This window comes from Morone saxatilis, unplaced genomic scaffold, assembly GCF_004916995.1.
Source record: "Morone saxatilis isolate NCDOM2014 unplaced genomic scaffold, NCSU_SB_2.0 Contig16, whole genome shotgun sequence".
Classification (NCBI taxonomy): Eukaryota; Metazoa; Chordata; class Actinopteri; family Moronidae; genus Morone; species Morone saxatilis.
In genome coordinates, this window is record NW_023339718.1 from 17,685,593 (window position 1) to 17,709,080 (window position 23,488).

Sequence of the window (23,488 nt, forward strand, 5' to 3'; positions counted from 1 at the left end):
ACACCATGTATTTTTCTTAATTGATCTTAAGCCTATCACTTTGTCTAAAATGTGACAATAACAGATTATTCAATTAATTTAATTAAAAAACTGTCAAAAACAATGACACTGCTCTAGGTCCGCCCATGCTAGGTTGTACTTACATATTCACACAGTAGATCCTTTGCTTCTAATTTCAACTGCTGCGCCACAAGTTCCATTTTCAAGACATCATCTGAGGCGGCTCGAGTTCCAGCAGGAGGCACTGGGCTCGACTGGACTTCCAGGAGCATCAAGACAAGTACTAAGAAAAGATCATGTGGACACAGGTGACTCAAAATGTAATATAAGGTATAATAATACTGCTTCTTTAAGGATGGATTTCTCTTTGCATTTGGGCTAAACAGTTGGGTCACAAGCCAATAATGTTAGGAACCTATGTCTCAGATAAACCGAGGGAGCTAAAGGCACCAATCAAATGTAAGCTCACTGTTTTTGGCAAGACGGCAGTCAAAGCATAAAACAAGAAAGAGCAACACTCCAAGAATCCAACAAGATTCTTCAAATCATAATGCCTCTAATAACTCCCTGTTATGAGTACTGCTTTCACTCCTTTTGTTTTCTGAGAGGAAAAGGAAATCCTTTAACATTACTGCAAGTTTCCCTGGACAAGGATACAAACGTGTAGTTTAATTTTAAAGGTGTAGTAGAGGCCTAGTTAACTTCTATTGTAAAGAGTACAACTGAAGAATTACAAGAAAACACATACAGTCCAGCGTATTCACACTACTACTGAAACAAAGAAATACGCACTCCAGCACATTTATGTTACATAATGCATATAAAAATAAAAATTATTATATATTCATTATATAACATACTACTTATTGGGCATTTGACCTAAGCATACTAAACTTATTAGACACATCAAATAACAACAAAATTGTGATATTGTTTTTAATGTACTATTAAATATTATAAAGATATTTACCATAGTGGCTTAGAAGTCCCTTGAGTTTATAATCCATAGTGACAGTAGTAAGTAATTCGCTTAATTCAAACAAACCAGGTAATTTCCAATTATTGGAACAATAAAGTATTTCTGATTCTGATTCTGTAAACTGGCCTATATATACACAGTATAGAGACAAGCTTGGTCATCTACATCCACCCACATTGACACGTACGCCACAAGGAATTCCATGATGACAGTTTTTGTTATGACCCTGTTGCCTCAGACTTAGAGTTTTTAGGGGGAGGTGTGACTTAAATGCTCCGTGTGGTCCTCAGATAATATCTTGCAGACAGGTGTTCCACTCAAAAATAGAAAGTTATAGCATAAAATAGAGACAGACAGCGGTCGTTAGCTTTATAGAGTGCAATAACGGGACTTAAAAACAAAACATTAAACTGTACACCATTTCTCTGGCTACTTGGTATTTTTCAGGCATCTGAGAATTAAAAAAAGTTGACAGAGACATGAGCAAAGCAAGCATGACATGTTTTGAGTGATTCAGTGACAATTTCTCCTCCAATTCAGTAGTCGTGATCATGCAAAGGGGGTTGCAGGATATGTTTGAGGGATGATTGACGGAATAGGAAAGAATCTAAAACATATTCTACACAAAATCATTTTTCACACTTTTCTTCAAATGTTGCTATTTCTTTTGTCAAATATAGAATAATTTTATCCATGAAGGCTAGTAATTATTATAAAAATCTTAGAAAAGGAAAAAACACCCTTAGGGGTTGTAGACACTGCTTGTGGACACAAGTGAAAAAAGTTGGGAAGTCGCAAGGTGTTGTTAAAATAGTAATTTATTCTCTTAATCACTGAATAAATCTGTTTCCAATGCGTCAGGGCAAGCTATTTTGAATTTCTGTTCGATACTACCAGTTACTTTGTCACTCTGCTATCGGCAACACTTTTTTGCACATAACCCACTACCACAATTTCCACTAGTTCATTGAAGATAGGATCTTCAAAGTTTTAGGAAACAAATGGTGGCCAAGCAGCTCAAAGTATTGCTACTGGATCTAAGTGCACCCTTCAATGCTGCTGATTATTGAATCATTATCAAAAGACTAAAACTGTAGCAATTTTCTTTCTGAAGGGAGCTTTCCTGATCTGGAGCTTGGTCTTCTGGTGTGGCCCATGGCTCTGTTCTGGGTCCTGTTTTGTTTACCTTGTAGATGCTTCCGCTTTGACGGATCATCGGTTTAAAAGTGCATCTCATTTCTATGTAGATGACATTACTTGACAATTTCAGCCAAAGAATATGAACAAAGTGATGATTTTTAAATAACAGCTTTTCAAGTAAATTCCATCAAAGCCTCAATGTCCATCCTTTCCTGCAGAAACAGTGGTTGTGGGCCCATGAGGGACTGTTCTGAAACCTGAAAAAATGTATTAGGTCGGTCTCATCTTCGTCCAGCTTTCAAAAAAAAAGAGGGCATGACACATTGGATGTGTCAGATGTGGTTACTCCAAGACTTCCTTTTAAAGCAGGCGAAGCATCATCGGGAATTTCTCATTAATTCATTATGATTATTATTACTACAATCACATGTTCCATTCCTGTTAAACCCGGAAATAACACCCTAACTTCAAATACATGACTCATTAGTGATGAATGACAAAAAAAAACTGTCAAGAGGTAGTCAATACTTTTTGTTGCTATGATTGTCAGAATTGGACTGGCTCATGCCTATTTTCAATACTCTTTATTGAATGAAGAAGCACAAAAATTACAAATGTTGACAGAATACTTTTACTTCAAATTGTACAAAATGTAGTTGTACCAAAGAAAACATTTAAGTGATATTAGCTAAATCAAAAGTTTATTGTGCAAATAACAAAAAATAAGACATAGTGTTGTTGACCTTGGGTAATACTAGGGTTAAGAAATGCTGACCTCTTAAAAAAAAAAACAACTCTAACCAAGCCTACTGTCCTGCTTGACAGCATTTGTAGTAGTTTTAATATATAAGAACTACCTGCACATTCTTCTCAAACCAAATAGAGTGAGCCCTGTTAGAAATTCTCAGTTTTCTTTTGCATGAAAATCATTTTAAGATCAACATTCTTACAACTGCCTTGCATTTCAAGCTTCACACGTTCAGTTTTACAAAAAGGAAAATTGCAATTCTTGCGAATGGCCTTTAATTAAAGAAACAAACAGTTGTTTAGACCCATTGTGATAAAAACATTACTGGAAGACTAAGTTGTATGTTTATAGCACTGGTGAATTGTATGTGATTGTGTTCTGCTGTATGCAGCAAAATAATATAAAAAAATTCAACTTCTGACCATATACCTTGAGATCCCAAATCCTGTATTAGAGGGAAAGAGAGTCATACATAGTCATATGTCTGACTTTGTGCTGAATTTGAATTTGGAAGAGGGTGTGTCTGGATGTGTGTGTGTTTAGGAGTGATTGTGCATTTGTATGTGCATGTGTGAGCTTGTGGGCCCCCTGAGACTCAGTGCATAACTGCCTTAGATAGGTAAGACAGGAGGCCTCACAGACAAACAGTGTGGCACACCGTTGAGAAGTGCTTCTGGTGGTCATGGCAAGTTCATAGTAGTTAATACTGCTGGCAATGCAGTGCTAGTCTAGGCACAGGGTTAGCCTCCTTTCCTGCTGGCCTGCCACCCCTGGCCACTGGAGCTGGAGTGAGGGGGCGGTACACTGAGCTAGGATCATCCAGCTCAGACAGGACTTCAGAAATCAACTAGTGGCTGGTTCCTTCCTCTGATGCTGGAGCATGTCTGTCACGCTCAGTATGTCCTCCTCGGGGACCTAGAAAATAGTAGAGCAAAGTTAAAGAGCTGTATTATTGCTTTTTTGGGGCCACTTAGGGGCAGCAGAACAAGTGGTAAACACATACATATTATCACTTTATAAACCCAAAATATGTAAACATTATATACCCCAAGTAGGAGAAAATGCAGGGATGTCCTAATCCAGTTTCAAAGATGGGTATTAGTGTTGATCAAGGCATTTTTTAAACTGATTGGTATTGGCTATATTGAGTTTTATTGACCCAATCTGATCTTGTTTGATGTCAGCTGTCACAGAATGCAAGGTGCAGCATTTCGGCAGAGCTATTCAATTATAAAGCATATACACTGGATTGATTTTAGTAACTTTAGGGTACTTATTCTGACTAATTAGCTGAGATACGAGTCAGACAGTGACCTGCAATCATCCCATATGCACATGTTCTTTCACATTCCAGACATAGTCTACCCTGCTTCATGTTAGGATATGTCCTCAACTACTTCTGTTATTGTGAGTAGTCAATCAAGAGCTTTCTAAAGGACTTTCTCTTTAGAAAATTTGGCTGTACCAATTTTTCCAACCAACCATAGACCTACAGATTAACAACGTCATAGGCTGTAAAAACTATACCAACTATAAAGCAGTGGATTTGAGAAACCCAGATTTTTAAGTTGCAGTGTGCACTTTTTTGTTTTTGGATTACACGTGTAATTACACCACAAGCTTTAATTACTATACAAAATATTTTTCTGATGCCATTAAATCTATTTGAACTATTGCTAGTGATTAAAATGATCTAATGTGTGTGTGTACCTACAATATTTTCATCTTACCAATAGCACTGCAGAGATAATCACCCCTGATTGCACGTATTTACCAAGTAGACATTTCTTAGAAGTCTACGAGCGGAAGACACTGTGATGTCACAGCGAGTTTATTTACTCAATGGAATTTGCTATTATTATGCTAGTCTGTGACTAGAATCCCACTCAAATGCACAAGTTTCTGGTAAATATAGAATTCCATCTCAATGACACAATGTGTGCAATGATCTTGTATGACTAAGACACTGCATGGTTATGTTAAGCTCAATGACATGCGACATTGCATATTGCAACTATGTAAGTGAGTTAACGCTAAAAATGGTAAGACTGTGAAAAGAACAGTTGAATACATGCAGAATACCCAAAGACTCAACATCACTGATTCACCTTTGTTCACACCTCTTTTTGCTGACATTAGGTCAGTATTTGGTGACTAGGCCGATTAAACAGCCCAACTATCTCAGACTTGAACGTTGTGTGAATATTTTGTGATGCAAGGAGGAGGGAGAGCAACTGTTAGGGGATAGTGACTAGAAAGAGACAGGGCCATATATTTAGACCTTTGAGATCAGTTTACATCAATGGACAAAGAGTCTAGGTTAAACCAACACACAGAAATGGTCACTCGTAACCCAGGTATGATCAGTTGAAGAAATAACAGTCTTCTCCACTCTTGACAGCAGAGGCATAAATAATGCATCAATTTCATTAATGCAGGAGGGAAATTCAGCTTTGCATGATTCAATCGCTGACAGACATTTTGCGATAAGGTTCTGGGTAACGGCAAACAAATGACCCAGATAAACCATTCTGGGTAATTTTCAAGATAATACAGATGGCAGGAGTTTCTGACTAAGTTGGCAGACAGACACAGATTCATTTAACACAATCACTATGTGGTATATGGGAAAACTAAAATTTCATATGGAGATAAGGAAAGTTTTGGCATCATATGTAGTACTTGTGAATGTATTTATTATATAATATATTATTTTATGCCTTCCTGAATTTGTTTTATTAAATCCAGACAAAGTCTAAATGAGAAATCTAAACTTTTGATTATTTTATCAGGTCAAAGTATCAGAATGCAATCATTTTATAACCGCGGATGAAAAACTGCATATCTAAATTTAAATCATATATTAGACTCATTTTCCAGACTCGCAAGGCCATATTGTTTTTTTTTTTTTAAATAAAAATAACAAACATGCTTAGGTCAGTAGAAACACCCTCAAACTTATTTGGAAACACCTGCCTTAAGCATTCCTCATGATTCAACTTCACAGGAATGCTTAATGTGACGTATGCTTGGTCTTTATCTTTACATCTCCCACTTTTAGAAACCAAACCTGAAATCTTTAAATAGCTGAGTTAAAAGTAATCATTATTTGAGTGTGGTGGACACACAATTGCAAATGTAAGGTTGTCATATTCATCCACATCATTACCTCATGGTGAGTTACTTTCATTAGGAGTTACTTAAAATGACATACAAGACAATCAGTTTGTTTGGTGTTAGAAATAATTTGTTTATTAGGACCTTAATAGTTTTCTAGATTAGCAAACAGTTTTAGTTTATATTGCTTCGTCATATTGCTAGTTGGTTTAGTTAATTCATTTTTCTGTGCCTTTGAGTTGCCTGGTAGCTGAGTAACCCTTCCTGGTTTGGCAACATGGGGGCATCATTGTTTGTTTGTGTTGAGTTTGAGTTATTGTCTATGTTGTCCTTCCCTGTGTGTATTTATTGGTTTGATCAGCTGCTCTAATATCTCATTTTGTTAGGTCTGTTTGTTTTGTTATCCTTATTTTTCAGTAGAGTTATGTTTTGTTGACCTCTTTTAAGAGCCCTATAACAAAGTTGCCTTCAGTAATTTCTGTTGTTGTATCTATTTTTTTGTGAAAATTATCCCAACTTTTGAACTTTAAACCTGTTTTTCCTTGTGCCTTGACTGCTTAATAAGTAAGTAAAGCTTTATTTATATAGCACTTTTTAAAACACACAGTTAAAGTGCTTTACAAACAAACAAATGAATATGAACACACAATCATACACATATATGGGTATCTATATGCATATATACATATAAATGTGTACATACATAACCATACCCAATCATATACATACATAGGGAACATAAATACAAACATGGCTAAAACAGCAAAGGCACGGTCACCTTTAGTTTTGCAGTTAGAGCGGGGAATGGATAAAAGGCCTAGATTTTTAGAGCGAAGTGGAAATCACTTTAAAGTTGTACCAGGAATGCCAACCCAGTTCTGTAATGTATCAAGTAGAATGGCACGATGGGTGGTATCAAAGGCAGCAGTGAGATCGTGAAGAATAAGGATGGACCCTTTACCTTTGTCAGCATGCATAAGAATGTGATTAAACACTTAGTAATGCTCTCACGCGACTGAGACACAAATGTATTGAGTTTCAAGTTCTGACTTCCATGACAACAACAGTGGTGGCCTAACTAATGACGAGAAGATGCTGAACTCACCAGAGCATGGTCAAAGCTGAAGGTGCTTATGTAATAGGCAGAGATGTCGCTGTCAGCTAGAGGCTGAGATATCTGGGCGACTATACCACACTCGTCTAAAAAGCAAAGAGAGAAACGCACTGAAATTAGTATCACAATCATTACCAGGTGAAACGAACAAAAACACACTGATTCTTATTTTCAGGTGATTATACACAAATAAACACATTTTTATTAATATTATGTTCCATTTCAGCCTGCTAAATCATACACACTCAAAGGCTAAAAAACGAATGAAAGGAAATAGAAAGATTATTTAAAAAAAAAATATTTGATATGTATTTTAATTCATTCATATAATTTCACAGAGCCTGTCAGTCTTACAGTAATTCAAACTGCCCATTTTAATATCCTATTGACACAAGACATAATTTAAAAGATGTTGATACTGTAGACTCGGTATCTGCTCAGATGATGGCTGCGCAAGTTACTGAATTTTTTACAGGCATTAAAAGACCATGGAATAAACATAATTCGCTTGCACTTTCTGGTAGGTATGCAGACTTTGTTAAGATTTTTAACATATTTGATCAGAGTTGGACCATTTGTATGACCTTAAAGATTTCTGATCTGATTTATGGCACTAGTCAGTCGCCTGATGAATCCCAGCAGGGGACGCAGTTCCAGAAGCAGGTAGGACTGTACCATATGACCAATAATCTCTGAACTGCATAAATTAAATTTAATTATAAATTACTACATTTCGAGGTATTTAAAAAGGTAGTAGGCTTACCAAAGCCAAGTGGTTGTCCTCCTATACGAACCATTCTCCACAGCTCCCCGGAAGAGCTGGTAAAGAGAAGATCAGCAGGAAACCTAGAGCACAAAGATCAAGCACTGATTTCTACCAAGCAACCAAGTCAATTTCAGAGATAGACAGGGGAAATCATCAACCGCCAGATAAAAGCTTGCAGACAGTGTGGAAAACATTCAATTAAAACTGCTGGATGCTGTTTGTTTCTGCTGATCCACTGTTTGTATCATATAAGCATTTTAAGTGCATATTATTATGGTGTCAAAGGTCAACTGGGTCAGTGAAAAAGATATAGAAATCCTTACTGTCTCTGAGCCTCAGTGTCCATCACCAGTGAGATGTAGCCATCAATGAGGGAGAAGGAGAAGAACTTGATGCAGTCCACGTCCTGGCTGGGAGACGACTGTGCATCTTCTTTAGGACTAGAGAGGAGGAGACACGCAGCATTAATTTAAAAAGAGCTCATTTAAATTATAATACAGTCACAAAATAAAGTAGTTAAGAACAGGAAACGAACAGAGTCACAGAGAGAACAGTTATTCAAAAGGAATAAAAATACAATAATTAAAACTTTTAAAAATTATATATTATATATAATTTGAATTTATATAATGATCAGTGTGTGCTACAGACCTGTGGCCAAATGTCTCGGAGTCCAGGTTAGGGTAGAAGTTTATTTAATCTTCTATTTGAATTAAAAATTTTTACAGCTTTGATAATCTAGGTGAACTTTTTATTTTTGCTTTGGATTGTAAATGTAACTGTAAAATGTAAAAAAAATAAAATAAAACATACTTTTGAAAAGGAAAACAAGAGGAAAAGAAAGATGGAAAAACCAATACATTTTGGTCAGTGTGCATCATGTCAGCGCACATTAAACTGCACAACCTGGCTGTAAAACTTGCAATAATTACAAGCTGGTGTCTAGTTTGCATCATGTGCTGCCTCCTTGTGTTTCAGAGAGGTACTGCAGTGGCGAGAGCAAGCAACATCTCACCTGTTGGAATAAAAGAGGACGTCAATAAGTGTGGTGGCGATGGACGGAAGTGTGTCTGGGTCCAGAGACATGACACAGAACTGGTTCTGGGGGATCAGCACCGGGTGAACTGTAGGCTGCATGGCTGGAAGAGCAAGGACAGTGTTAGTTTATAGTCTGCAATACAGCTACTGTGTATGTTCTTTAACACTAGATCTATTTGTTTATTGAATAATTGAATTTGACATTTTTACCTCAAAATACATACTTTTAAGAGCAGGTGAAGATACCCCTGTTTCCCTTATATACAATAAAAGTAGAGTTACTTAAAATGGACAGAGATTTTACTGATGGTGGTTTCAGAGTAAAACTGGAACTTTGAAAATGTAATGTAAGTAAATGTACTCTTATACTTTTTAAATATCAGTGTATTTCCTGGCATTTTTAATTCATATACAGTTTTACAAATTTCTAAACTTTACAAAGCTTTAGCAAAGAACATTTTGCTGTTGAATTTGATTATAAGCCCAAACAGTCTGACAGTGTGGGCACCGCCAGCAGAAAACAAATCGAGACAACTGTGCATCAGGTCCTAACCACACAGTAAAATACAGTCATTTAGATGCTGCTGATGCTCAGTTTACCTGTAATAGAGGGTACTACTTAATCTGCAAAAACAGCTGCATAACATCTTCTGTGGCTATTGAGGAGGCTTTCTCAAGTCAGAGAAAATCATTTTGTGTTAGTCTTAAAATGTTAAATATTTGACAGAAGAGCATTATCAACTGATCAACTAAATGAAATATGCTACTGGGTTGCATTATGAGAAAGTTTATTCAGCGCCCTAAAAAACTGCACTTGACAATTGACATCCATGTTTCATAATTTGATTGGTCTATACTATGGAGACCATAATAGAGAGGGAGTTATTGGTCAGAAACTCTAATAATGCCTGCCAAGTTTTTTCTCAACTTTATTTTTATCTTCTCCTTCAGTCTTGCAGATAAAAGGAGTGCGGTTAGAATTTGAGCTGTAATTAGGTCACGAATGTGCCTACAGCTTGTCAGTCAGTGCAGTTTGCATTAGCTGGTGGGTGAAAGGTTTTTAAACAGTCTGATATACATAAAAAAACAAACATGTTGAGACGTTTTAGAGATGCAAAGATATGAAAGATTGTGAAAGGGTGGACACATTTTTCAGCATGTTCTGCCCTTGTCGTAAAACATGTCCTGTACTTCATGGGGATGTAAAAAAAACTTCCTGTAAAGGACGCAGCAGTTCAAATGTTCCTTTATGTCTGAAACTGGACCCAGCCTGTTTGCATTGTTTCGTTATATAATGCCATATATTGTTATGTTTGTTTAAGTCAATCATGGCTGTCTTAAGCACAATGGGTTTCCCTAAACAGCAGGCTGTGTACATTTAATTTAATTCTTCATAAATGGCACACAGGGTTTGATTAATGTCAGAAAACTCTGGGCTGGATCATGAAACATAACTTGCTGACAAGTAGCTGTAACTTAATATTCCATGCATATTACGCACAAAAAAAACCTATTAATGTATTTCGTTAAAATAGATTTTGTTTAGTTTCTCCCTTGGGGCCATTTAAAAACAAAAAACAACAACTTCCTATTAAAACAAAGCTGTCACCCCTTTAGAGAGGATGACTGAATTGGAGAGAGGTTGACTGGTAAAGGACACAGATCTGATAGCTCTTTTAAACTTTTCTGTTTACTACTAAAGGTGCTTTCACACATATATGTTGGAACATCACTGACTTGAAATATCCATGTGAGACAGTGGTTTTTGCATTTACTCAACTGTTTTGGACAGCTTTTTTCCTCCTCACAACAGCAATGCTGAGGTATAAAATAATAACATCGAGGAACACTAGTGTTCTCAGGTCTCATGTCCACAGCTTAATAACAGAGCATGAACAACAATGTCCTGATTCCTATTGTATACAGTTCCACGCTCTATATGTATAATTGCATTTGTTGACAGGAAAGCTATTTGTTTTTGCCATGCCTTGCATGTGACGTCTTAAGAAAGCAGCAATTTCATGTTTAGACCATAAACTTGCGTGTGCTGTATATGTCAATGTAAGGTCAGGTACATAACAATTCCAAAATTAAAAAAACTGAAAAATTACTCTCTCTCAAACAAGACACCAACATCTAAAACTGACAGAATATTTACAATGTACATTGTAATGTATACGTGACAAGTTCAAGTAACAGTTCTTAGACTAGTCTCCTAAAGCTAAGCTGTCTGTACACTTTTACTTGAGTAGTTTTCAATATAAGTTGTTTAAACCACGTAACAATACTCCTACTTTAGTTACTCCTTAAATCCCGCAGAAAAAGCAATGATGCATGGTGCACTCACATGTTGGATTTGTGACCTGTGATTATGTGTTAAGTCTTGACACTTTGTACAAAGAACCTGAAGTAGGTGCTAGAAGATCTTAACTTCATGCTCAATCGATACCTGAGAGGTTAGTGAATTAATACTGAACAGCACCGTGACCTCTACCTTCTTTGCCGTTCTTCTGCAGGCCGTTGGAAACATCCTGACAGTGCATAGGGACAGACTCTCCTCCCACCTCCTTGTAGATATTGAACTCCTCCTCCAGAGTGCTGATGACTACAGATAGGTCTTTCTCTCTCACCTACACAACATAGATGTACGACATAAAATACGGATGTTTTTACAGCGTTGTGAAATATGTACACACACCTCGATCGACAATTCTGTTTAGAAATAGTCTACAATGAGCTCATTTGTAGAATTTTCAGTTTGTGCTGTGTCATTTCGGGGCACAATACTGCCTCGCTTTAAGGAATATTCCAGCTCAACCAGCATGTAGACCATTAATATACTTGCTGACACAAACGTCTGTCAAGCTGTTATCTATTTTTGCCTACTTAACACTTTCGCATGTAATACATCGACTAACTTTTCAGTGCTCTCAGCTCAGTTGAGAATTAATTCCTTATCTGCAAAACTGGTGAGTGGACAAAATGCAGACGTTGTGGTTCTTTTGTCTGACAGTGCTCTGTAGGTGAAAGGGTTCACTGCGAGATTAGTCTGAAGATTTTATACACTGAGAGTGTTTGAAATATTGCTCCAGACATCTCTAAATTATACAACAGTGAACGGCTTAAAGTGTCTCTTTCATTTTGAGATACTTGTGAAAACTGATTAGCCTGGAGTGGAATAAATGAAGCAAAAAGCTAAAAAAGTACAGACTACTACAGTAGATAGTACTTACCAGGATAAAGTCAGTCTGATAAGTGGAGAGCATGAAGACAGACACATGCTGCTGGGCCAGAGGAGCGATGACTGACTTGGCGATTTTGGTCACGCCAACAGCCTGTGAGCTGCTGGAGGAGTTGCCATTGGAGACCACGTTGAGTGGCAGCCAGATGGAGCTCTCTACCTTGAGATGCTCTGAAGGGTGGAGCTCTGAGTCGGGTCAAGAAGAAGAAAAGTTGATTAGTGGGCATACAAACAGTATGTATGACTTTATGCTCATGTTTTATATAAAAACATCTGGGTTTCAACAGCGTTTTAGTGACTATATTTTAATATTTGCAGCAGGTCCTAACTGCAAATTAAAATAGTCATTTAGATGCTATTTTAAGGGGACAATACAACCCATCTTTCTTTACTCAATCTGCATAGATAACTGCATATCTTTTGTGGCTATGGAGGGTTAGGTTTTCTTCTTAAAATGTGAAATAGTTGACCAAACATGTGCATTATAAACTGGGCATGGAGTTTGAAAGATGAGGGTAGGAAAGATCTGATGAAAAATGCTACTGGATTGCATTATGGGATATGTAGGACGCAATGTTTTTGGAACTTGACCCATAGCAGAGACTAAAATAGTCCAGATATCTCTGCCTTTGCTCTGCCAATTTTTACATTACTTAATAATAACCTAACGCAAGTCCTTTGCCTTTATGAAAGTTCAATACTGAAACACAACTAGATTCAAATCAGCCAAACTGGTGGTTACTGGGTGGATTTATTCAGTCTCCCTTAGCAATACCAAAATAAGATCTATTTTTCTTATACTTAAAAAAACAAAAAACCCCTGTGTAAAAAAGTGGTGCAACCGCCACACTAATAAGAAAACAAATAGATGTTCCCATGAGGAGAAGCTTATTTTGCAGGTGCAAAACTTCACGAACACTGTAATTAACACAATATGTTGAGCCCATTTGAAACTGGCAAACACAGGAGGATGGCAACATACTGTACAAAACTAACCACCACAATAACCACCAATGAATCATCAATACAAACAATGTGAGCAACAGCTTCACATTATATGTCAGTATTCAAAGCCAAACAAACAAGTGCTCTAAAGAAGCCAAATCAGCAGTGCCAGAAATACAGTTTGTAATGATAAAGTGCAAAACTATGTATTCATATGTTAGGGGAAACAGTCTTTAAATGAGAATTAGTTGCCGTTTATATTCATGTCTGTCCAGACTCACATAATATATATGTAGTGAAGACTTGTATAAAAAGGTATTGACTGTACTTTTGGTTAAATGGAAGTTATCAATATATTGATACATATGTATTAATTTAGTGAATATAGAATGAAATAACATCTTTATTGAAGGATTAAAATAGATATATTGGCTAAACAGGAACACATGTACTTGATTACTACATAAAGATGGATTCTTATTAACTATAGCTATACAAAATGCAGTGCTTTTGTTTTCTCCTGGCAGTTTTAGATGTGAAACTTCTCTAAGCTGTAGGTGAAATTCACAAAAGCCACGGCTATCGCTTTCATGGAGGTAAAAAAAAAAAGCATGGCAACATACCTCAGACACAGCCAAACTGCACCACTGAACAAGAACAGCAGTCACCAGCTAAAACAAACCACACGGCCTGTGACACACATACACAATCTATAGGGACTCCCGTGCAACCAACATTTCTTCAGTGACTGCAATAGTAATTTGGTAACTTAAAAGAAAAAGCAGCTTGAGTGTTTAACATCTGCAACTTCATGTTACTGGCGATGTATTATGTTTGTGAACGTGTGAACTATGAGGCAGGCTTTAAGTAACGACTTCCTCTTGTCTGCAGCTTGGTAGAACATATACACACTTCCTCTCCACCACCTCCTGTCTCTTCCTTTACGTTGAAAACCTAAAACGCCCCTACTATTTATACTGCACGGTAAAGTAAAACTGCCCAGGAGAGGCCAAGGGCACCTACACCACCACAACGTACTTGGCCGTCAAGTGTGACCTGATACCAATGCATTAATGTGCTTATGGTTTTATTACCATTCAGCTAACTAAAAACATTACCATATGGTTTCTACCTCCTGCAGCGAGTACTCCCTTTTCTTTACTCCCCTTCAAAAGAGCCACTGTTCTGGTTGGCATAATTTGTCACAGACGGCCCCTTGTGGCTTCGCTACACCAGCATTCACCTCTTAAAATAGGAACTCAGTTAGAAGGAGAGCAAAGGAGACAGGGAGAGAAACAGAGCACCCGGAGGCGATATATGCCTTTAACAACTACATCTGTGTAAAAGGGACCAGACAGAAATGGCTGGATGGGGAGTGGATGGGACTATAGCATGTACACAGAGAATTGCCCTGTTGAGTGTGAGTGTGTCACCAGAGTGTAGTCTGACAGAAGGGTAAATTCTAGAGGCAAAACACTGGCAGAGGACTTAATGAACAAATATTCTTTTATTTTAATCTGTCCATTATCTCTTTGATTAATCTATTAATTGTTCAGTGCATACAATTTTTTAAAAATAAAAGCACAATTGTCCAAAAGTAATGCCTTAAAAAGCTAAATGCTGCTCAAATTGTCTGAAAATATTGCAGTCAAAATCATTTGAAAAGGAAATAACTGCTCACATTTGAGACAAATTATGAACCAATTAACTAAAAAATTGACAGCAGTTAGTTCTATTGATGACAGACATTTGCTGGCACACTTAAATAGCTGTGGTCGTTTTTGTGTGTTGTCTTTTGCTTCTAAACACTTATATATCTGACTGTACTTTTTTTATCAAAATGCACTCAAGTCTTGACAAAACTTTTTTTCAACCTTAAGTGCAGCTTGAACTTTAGATCCAAAATAAGCAATAATAATAATTGCAAGTATTTCTGTGAAGCTGCACTTGACCTTTGCAAGTCAGAGGCCCACTTGCTGGTGTGAAATAAATTTTACATTTTCTCACCAGTGAAACACCAGAGGCAAATCCACATTCTGTCTTTAAAATGTTGGATCTCTAATACATTGAAGCTGAGGAGACTTATTTGGGTCTTGTACAGCTTTATTTTCCAAGATTGTATGGTCATATACACCCATCCTACCTTGAGAGGCCTGGAGGGAACAAAGAAGGAAGGAAGTAACATTAGAATGGTAAAACAACAAAGTCCTATGCTGTGGCCAAATTCAAGGCTACATACCAGTTAAAAGCCAACTACGTGGCAAGACTAGTGTAATTCATACAGAAAATGGCACAATTTGCCTGATTTTTTGAGTGGTGTTGTTGGACTCTGGAGGAGATAAAGTTGATAAATATTAAAACAAGTAGTAGACGGTAAGACAGCTCCATGAAGTCTTAAGAAAACAAGGAGAACTTGCCAAAAACCAAAAATAATAAGGTAAAAACTGATGCAGCAGAACAAGATTTACTGACTTTTAGTTGCTTTTATGAGTCAAGCTCCAAAACTGATGGATCCTACTATTCCCATAATGCAAATCCATAGCATCTTTTCTAAACCTTCCCTATCTGGTAAATAAGCATGTCTGTCAAACTCCATACCTCCAGTTTGTAACACCCACGCTGAGATAACCCTGGTGACGTTACTAGGGTCCCTTGTGGACTTGACTTTACTGTTTCCACAAACTGAACGGTACTCCCCATGACTAGTAAACTGATCTTAAAGTGTAAAATTGGTCGAGTTCCCCTTTAAGTTTCCAAATTTGAAATTGGCAGTAGCTTCCCTAAATTGTTGATGACGTGCATCAATGCACTCCTTGCATCATTTCTGTTAGTACAAAATATTAAGCCAGGGTACAATAATTTCTTGAATTCTAGCTTCCAAACACTTTACTAGAAAGCTTAGTATATAATGTATACTTTATGGTATCACTATATAGTGTATAACTGGGGATAGAGCAGTCAGAGTGTGAAAGGACAATGACAAACCCCTGCCTGGTGAAAGTGATGAAAGAAATGTGTGCACAAGTGTGTTTTACCTTTGAATCCTTCCTCATCAAGAACAACTGTGTAGTTCTCTGGTGTCTCCGTCAGACTGAAAAACTTGCATCTGAAACAAGAGAGGAAGTGCAGATGGAGAGAGGCATGTGGTTGGAAAATGAGATGTCATGAAAGGCAGGGAGATAAAGGAGGAGGAGAGGAAGGAGAAAGAGTAGGAGAACAGTGTTATTCATCTGCAACCAACAACAGCTTCAGATTTTCATAATATTCGTTACCAGGAATTTAAAAAATGGGGTTCTCTTAAATTTGCACTGGTTTCAGGACAGACTGTCACGCAATTAGCACGAGCACAAGCTCAGCTTTATGCTGGCATCGCTCCTTTGTCTACAGCAAACGATGGGTAACAAAACAAACTGGGGCACTGCTTCAGTTATCAACTACTACAAGTTTATAACTTGCTGAAATGTCTCTGCACAACCAGCACCACTCAGGTCTGCATTTTGCAGGCTATGAGTCATCCACCCATCCATAAGATTTTAAACTTTTTCTATCTTCTATCTTCTTCTAGGCATCCTTGATCTAAAAAAAGAGCCACTTTGGTTAAATATTTTAAAAGACAGTGCAGTTTTGCCAACTGACTGACATTTACAAAGATAGAAAAGAATAAATAGATGGTATCAAGTTGTTGTTATTTGGGATCTCAGAACTGCCAGAATGAATATTTAAAATCCTTGATTGCAATTTAGTATACGTTCTCTCTCCAGTTTGGTGTTTGTATCTCCATCAGGCTTGGGGCCAAAAGCATTTGCTTTCAGGGGCTGTTGCCTGGTCTGGCCCCAGTGTTCAGTTCTATTGAATGTTGCTTTTGTGAAAAAAAAGCTGAAAGCAAGTAAATAGGGATCTGGTATGCGTGGTGGAAAGAAGTGGGCAGTGAAACACACACTTTCTTAGATTACATCAGCTATTAAATCAAGTTTCTGGATGGGAGAAATTCATCTTGCTGTACATCCAAAGAAATATCTTTGGTAAGTGTAACAGCGAAAACAAGGAGATTGGGATAGAACTGAATCATTAGGTGAGCTGTAAACAGAGACAACTGGTTACTGTGTAACCCAGAAGTTGCACTTGTCCTGTTGCCTCTTGTTCACTTTGAGAAGGCCAAACAGAACTTCAATGGCCTGCCTACACCAAGGTCTTTTAATATACTCTTAACTCAAACTCCTGAGGGCAAATGAGGTTCAATAGAGTCACCTAATATTGTCTGTCACAATAGCAGTTTTCTCATATGAACTACTGCCCTTTCACACATGTAGCACACTACAAGAGATTGGCCATGTCAAATGGATGTTCACATCATGGAAATCCTTCATTTGGTTTAGGCAAGGGGTAGCACCTGGGTAGAGCGGGCAGGAGGAGGAGTACTCATCCGTAACAATTCTGGCTTTTGCATTGATATCCATACTACATGTTTTTGGACAGGCAGAGTAGAGCATGAAGCAACTATACTCGGAGCAATGTCGGCTTACTGTGAATTCTTGGGACAACTGACTGCTCTATTCACACATGTGCTCAATTGGACATTACACAGACTTTGTACTAGGGAGCTGGCAGGCTAAAGTCTGTTTAATGTTGGGTCCATCTGATTCTAACATTTGCATTCACACACACAGCTCTTCCAGGTAACGTCTAGAAAGGTTTGGCTACCAGTGCCTGTGTGAATATGGTTAATGTTGGGTGACTAAAGCACTTCCAAGACTTGGATGGGCATAAAATTCTCCTTGTCAAATCAAGAGCATAGAAGAGGAACAACAGCGTTAGAACAGTGTTGATTTGAAATGAATTGGGCAACTATAGCACCGATTGCAATTGAGCTCTATTTCTCAGAAACAAAGTTCAAATAATTAAAACTGATGGCCTTAACATAAACCTATTACTGTTCAATTATCCAGCAGGCTTTTAAAGAAAACTTTCAAGTTATCTCCACAAACCAACGGCTCATCCCACTTTGCAACTCTAGAGGAGCAAAGGGGGAAACAGCTAGCCTTGCCTTGATTTTCTCATCTAACTCTTGGCAAGAATGTGAAAATAAAGCAAATTTCCCAAAATGTTGCACTATTGCTTTACATGTATCAATTTCCTTGTTAAAAAAAAAAGTCTTGTGAATTTTTATAGTGATAGTGCTAAAGCAAAAATCAAGGAAAGTGTAGCTTTAAAACCCTCACTTTTCACTGTTCTCAGAGCAACAAAGGTTGGAACTGAAGCTTTGAGAGGATGTGTTCACTAACAGTTGGATGCAACAAGATAACACATACAAAATACCAGCTGTGTTATAGTTCAAAGCAGCCAAAAGAAAGCCCTTGCCCTTCAATGGCTTTGTTGTTGAGTCAGTAAGGCTTTTTAACTTTTTGTAGAGAGATGATATGAGCAAATTCTATGTGGATGACCTCTCTTTGTTTTCTCTGAATCCCTAAAAAGGAAGTGCTACATATTCCTGTTTTCTTAAAACATCTCACCGGAGATACACCTTCCTCTTCCTCTGCTAATCAGTCAGCTGAAGCTATTACAGTAGAGGCCTGAGTGAGAGCGCAAAACTCCTGACTCAGCAAAAAGTAATCCCTGCCATGAGATGGGACAATCACCCCACAGACAGACAAAGAGAGAGACAGAGAGAGAATGCTGTAACACTAACTATCAGCTGTGCTAGAGAGCTGAGCCAGCCCATTGTGTTATAATACCCCACTCATTTCCTGTTGACCCTTCACCTTCCCCATCTCACAGTTTCCTGTAGGTAGTGCATGCCAAGCATCTATCCTTCAAGTGAAAATGATCAAGTGTGGAGTTTTATCACACGTGGCGTGTTTTTGGAGAAGACAATGAAGGCTCTTATATTACACCTGCAAGACAGCCAAACCTCAGCAACACATCGGTTAAGTGTTGTCAAGCAACCCAAGGGAACTCCATCTGTGAGACAACATTGCCTGTTTGGTTTCCTGTTTGTAAAGTACAGATAATACAGATAAGAACCCCTTACCTATGCTTCATTACAGTATATTGACAAGCATACTGGAAAATCCATTTGCCTCACATTGTTTTTACAATCACTATTGAATCCTCTTTATCACACAGTCTAAGTAAGGCTATTACCTAGAATAAGTAAGATATTGTTATGTGTCACTTAGTAGAACTTAAAAAGAAATAATGCATGTAGAGGTTAGACAAACATGTAGGTGCAAAACCCCCCACAACAAAGCTTTCTGCCCTTTACTTCATTTACTCCCACTTCCACATAAACACATAAAGAGAAAAACAAACAAGTAGAGGACAAATAGAGCCTGAAGGAAGCACATTATCTAATGGTCGGGTTATGCTCAAGCAGAAGTAGTTGTCTCCATTGTCTCCAAAGAAATATGTATTCATTGAGGGAAAAAAAAACTCCCCCCTTTTGCATCACAGTGAAAATGTTGTGTAAAAAATCAATTTATCACTGATCCTTTGCAAGTTTTAGCTTCTCTAATGTAAAAATTTACTGATGTTCTTGCTTTTATAGCTCTGTAATTTGAATATTCATTTTGGTTTTGGACTGCCGGTTAAAGGTACATTTTGTGTGTGACATTTCGGAGGATCTATGGGCAGAAATAGAACATAATATTCAGATGTATGTTTGTTATGAAGATTGTAATGTTTTTGTTACCTTAGAATTAACCTTTTATATCTATAGACATTGCAGGTTGCATTCCATGAAGTCCGCCATGTTGAGCCACCATGTTTCTACAGCAGCCCAGAATGGACAAAAACCAAACAGTGGCTCTAAATTCCTTAAATTTGGGCTCTGGGAACTTGTTTCACAGGGCATGTTTGTACAGAACTCTGTAACTGTGCTACATTGCCTGTGCGTTATCACTGGTGGTCATGAGTTTGAAAAACAAACTCCTTCTATTGAGGCATGAAGGCACATGAAAAGGAGGAGACAGAAAATATCTGAAGAGACCAGGAAGCAACAGGAGGGAGCGGCCAAGTGGGGAAGATGAAAACCAAGCACACAAGAGTCTGGACTTTGATCCAGCTGCACAAACCAACGGGTGGTAGCGGCGGAGAGGGAGTTAGGGTTGGTGTTGGTGGGTTTTCTGCAACTGATGCTCCAGCTGAGGAAACATGATAAGAGTGGAGCCCCAAGCTATCTCAGCCCCATCGCCAGTGGACGACCAAGCTGTCTGCTACTTCCGCAGCTACCTACAAATCGATATACAGCGTTCTCACAGGCTCCTCTTTTTTCAGAACAATGGGGAAGGTTTTTTCTAGAAATCCCTGCTTGTGTAAACAAGGGGAGTGAAAGCCCCAGCCCTGACAGATCACTGAAGCAGACAAGTGGAAAACTCCCCACTGGGTTTCTGGCTCAGCTGACGCATTGTTCCAACCCATGCTCTCGTTAGTGAGCTGCTAAAGAGAAGAAAGGAGGACTGTGTGGAGCCCGCAGGACTGCATCCACAGTACAGTAGGAAGACTGATATATTGGGCTGATACTGGGCTATGATTATTACCACGCCCATAAACTCCAAACTAAACAACTATGGACGATATAATAATATTTTTTCGCCCATCGTGGGAGGATTCATTCACATCCGTCTGTGTTAACAGTACAGGCTGATGCAGACGCTTTTTTAAAAGAGTGCATGAAGAGACACACACACTTATCCTTCAGCACATTCTTACTCTTCATTGTCAGAACCTTATACTAAACCCAACCTGACCTAAATCAAAACATCCTTACTTTTGAGGGCATCTGATCTTTACCCTGTTGACAACATAAAGTCTCGATAACTATAGACATTGCTGACCTTCACAGATCAACAGTGTCACTGATAGAAGGCATGCTGCGCCTCACCAAATAAGGGTTTTTATTTCTAGACAAGTCTCTCGACTACTTTCTACTTTCAACTGCACTGCAGGTGTCTCAATGCCTCAGTTGTGTTGGATGATGTTGGAGGAAAATATACCTTCGTACAATATGGGATCAGCCTGGCTCCTAGAAGTGATTACCTCCTTAAAATTCTGCTCAGGACGGCTTTCAAATCACTTTGCGTGCATTTGCTGGGAGTTGGTCCTCTAATGAATAGCAGGGGCCTAAAGAGGGAGATGGCTAAAACCAGCCGAGGCAATCAGGCTTGTTTTTGCTCCACGGTTGTTTTGAGTTGCCATGAACTCAATCTTCTACACAACTTCCAAGCATGCATTGTCTATAGTTTGAGCAGAGGAAAACAAAACAAAACGAAAATAAGAACAGAACAGAAAAAGAACAGGAAAAACGAGGCAAAAATATATCCACACCACAGTACCATGACATAACTCCAAAGTATGCACAACAAAACACTGAAAAACAGACAGGCCTGCTAATCCAAGGAAATGCAGCCTGCATGCTTTATCTGGTTCATTCTGGGCTCATCCTACTTTTTTTCCCGACAATGATACTTCAAAGAGCCTGTTCAAATGAAAATGCAGGCTCACAGTTACTGAGTGTAAATCTGGACACAGTTCTTGAACCTTAGTATTACTCATCACAAACCTGTTGGGCTGTACCTCAGACGCACTTGCAGTACATCTGTGTATTATTCACAGTGACTTGTCATTTACTTACTTACAGTACAGTAGTTTATGAGGTTAGTGTGAGTCACCTGTGCGTCTGTTATGGACATGTTAAAACCTACTTTATTTCCCAATACTCTGAGACAAATTAGTGCTGGTGGATGCAGCCATAGGCCTAAAAGGATATTAAGTGTTTGACAGAAAACTATACAAGATTAAAATCAAATTTTTCTGTCACTTGACGAGAAAAGTGTTTAGCAGGATCACAGCCCACTCATGCAGGCATGTACTCATCCTGTTGTCTGCTGAACTGATTATTAAAGAGCTGTTCTGTTGCTGATACTCATTGGATGCTTACGATAAGCAAATCCTCGAGGACAGCGCGATGATATCTATAGTTCAGACGTCACAGAGCACAAAGATGATCAGAGGAGGAAAATCTTCCCTGACATTTGCTTACAAATTCTTTGTAACTTGACATGAGAGCAGTAGCTGAGCCATTGCCTGGCCTATATCATGGGCAGCTTGAAGACAGATGTTTAGTTCTTCTTCGAGCCATGCATATGTGGGGCAGCCAGAGCAATAAACAATTGCATAACAATGAGAGGATATCCAGGGATTAACTGAAAACTGGTACTAACGCCAACATGAGATCCGGACAGCTTGCAAACTGGATGCTGGTTTTGAGTAAAAGGAGGTTAGAGGTGGAGTTTGTGCTGGAGAAACAAGGTCCCACTAAAATGCAGTGGAGGAGCAGTGCATGCTTTTTAAAATGTTTGATCAATGCTGGCTATGGTCAGTAGAAGTAGCATGCATTAAGAGGCATTCATGCATGCATTTAACAGGACTATAACACAAATGCATGTTGACATATGAGAATGCTGTGTTAACTAAACTGCTGCAGATTGTTGTGCATGTATAATGTTATTAGGAAACATAACGGATGCAGTTGTATCACCATTGTAAGAACACGTTCCCAAAATATTATGATATTTTGGTTGCAGCTTTGCAAACGTTGATTTCTAAATATAAATCATAAACTGCTGTAATTACCTACAGCTACATGCACTGCAGTAGATCATTCATGGAGGCATAGCAGGGCATGCACAGGCAAATAGCCCAATAATGGCTCGGCCACCCACTGAATGAAGAGGCGCTGTGGGTTATCTCATATATCCGTACTGGATTACCAGGCTCACACCGAAGCGACACAAACATCTGACCCCGATCACCGAGTCCTCTTACCGTGTCCTGTTCCGGAGAAATATCAGTTTAATCAGGGGATGTGTGAAATTCACCAGCCCATTCTTGGATATGCTGGTGACCCGTAGCCTGTGGTCCAATATATGCAAGTCCATAATGTCGCTGGCGTGCGGTGCAGACTCCTCTGTGTGTGTGTGTGTGTGTGTGCATGCGGCGGAGAAAACGCCTGAGTGATATCATTCGATTGTTAAATATAGGCCTGGATGATGAGCATTGCCGACGAGTACAACCACCACGTCCCGCTGTGTTCGGCTCACAAGCCGAAAAAACATCCGACGCAATCCGACTCCAGACCCGCTGAACTACTGTATATTCAAATAAAAGGGACAGCCCCACAAACGACACGCCCCCTCCTCTTAAAGCTACAGGTTTATGGTTTTAAATATCTCGCGCAAGCAGAGTGTGGTCAAGTGTGATGGCACCAGCACAAAGTCAAGTTCCGGTTTAGCGGTTTTAAACCTTAAAATTAAAGCAAGGCCAAAAATATGGGCACACATTTGTGGACTTCGTGTCCAAAGATGAAGCTGTTTTTCGTTGTTTGAGCTACGCTTGGGAATGGC

The 23,488-nt window shown here is 38.5% G+C and overlaps 1 protein-coding gene across 1 annotated transcript; it reads right to left on the reverse strand.

Annotated features, from left to right (window-relative positions):
* Nucleotides 1–2,686: 2,686 nt before the first annotated feature.
* Nucleotides 2,687–23,216, reverse strand: castor1 (cytosolic arginine sensor for mTORC1 subunit 1). The gene is made up of 9 exons (XM_035658011.1): nucleotides 22,911–23,216; nucleotides 16,124–16,194; nucleotides 12,136–12,329; nucleotides 11,397–11,532; nucleotides 8,880–9,003; nucleotides 8,188–8,304; nucleotides 7,862–7,944; nucleotides 7,090–7,184; nucleotides 2,687–3,782 (listed from the first exon to the last, which is right to left on the reverse strand). The coding sequence occupies exons 1-9, from the start codon at nucleotides 23,021–23,023 to the stop codon at nucleotides 3,711–3,713; spliced, it is 1,005 nt and encodes a 334-aa protein (XP_035513904.1). The 5' UTR covers nucleotides 23,024–23,216; the 3' UTR covers nucleotides 2,687–3,710.
* Nucleotides 23,217–23,488: the final 272 nt, after the last annotated feature.

Bases quoted from the DNA above. Each gene is read 5' to 3' on its own strand.
- castor1 (XM_035658011.1), bottom strand. From the start codon at position 23,023: ATGGACTTGCATATATTGGACCACAGGCTACGGGTCACCAGCATATCC. The intron at 7,945-8,187 runs GTAAGGATTTCT...TTTGTGCTCTAG, and splicing joins GACACTGAGGCTCAGAGACA to GTTTCCTGCTGATCTTCTCT. The intron at 7,185-7,861 runs GTAAGCCTACTA...TTTGCTTTTTAG, and splicing joins AGGACAACCACTTGGCTTTG to ACGAGTGTGGTATAGTCGCC.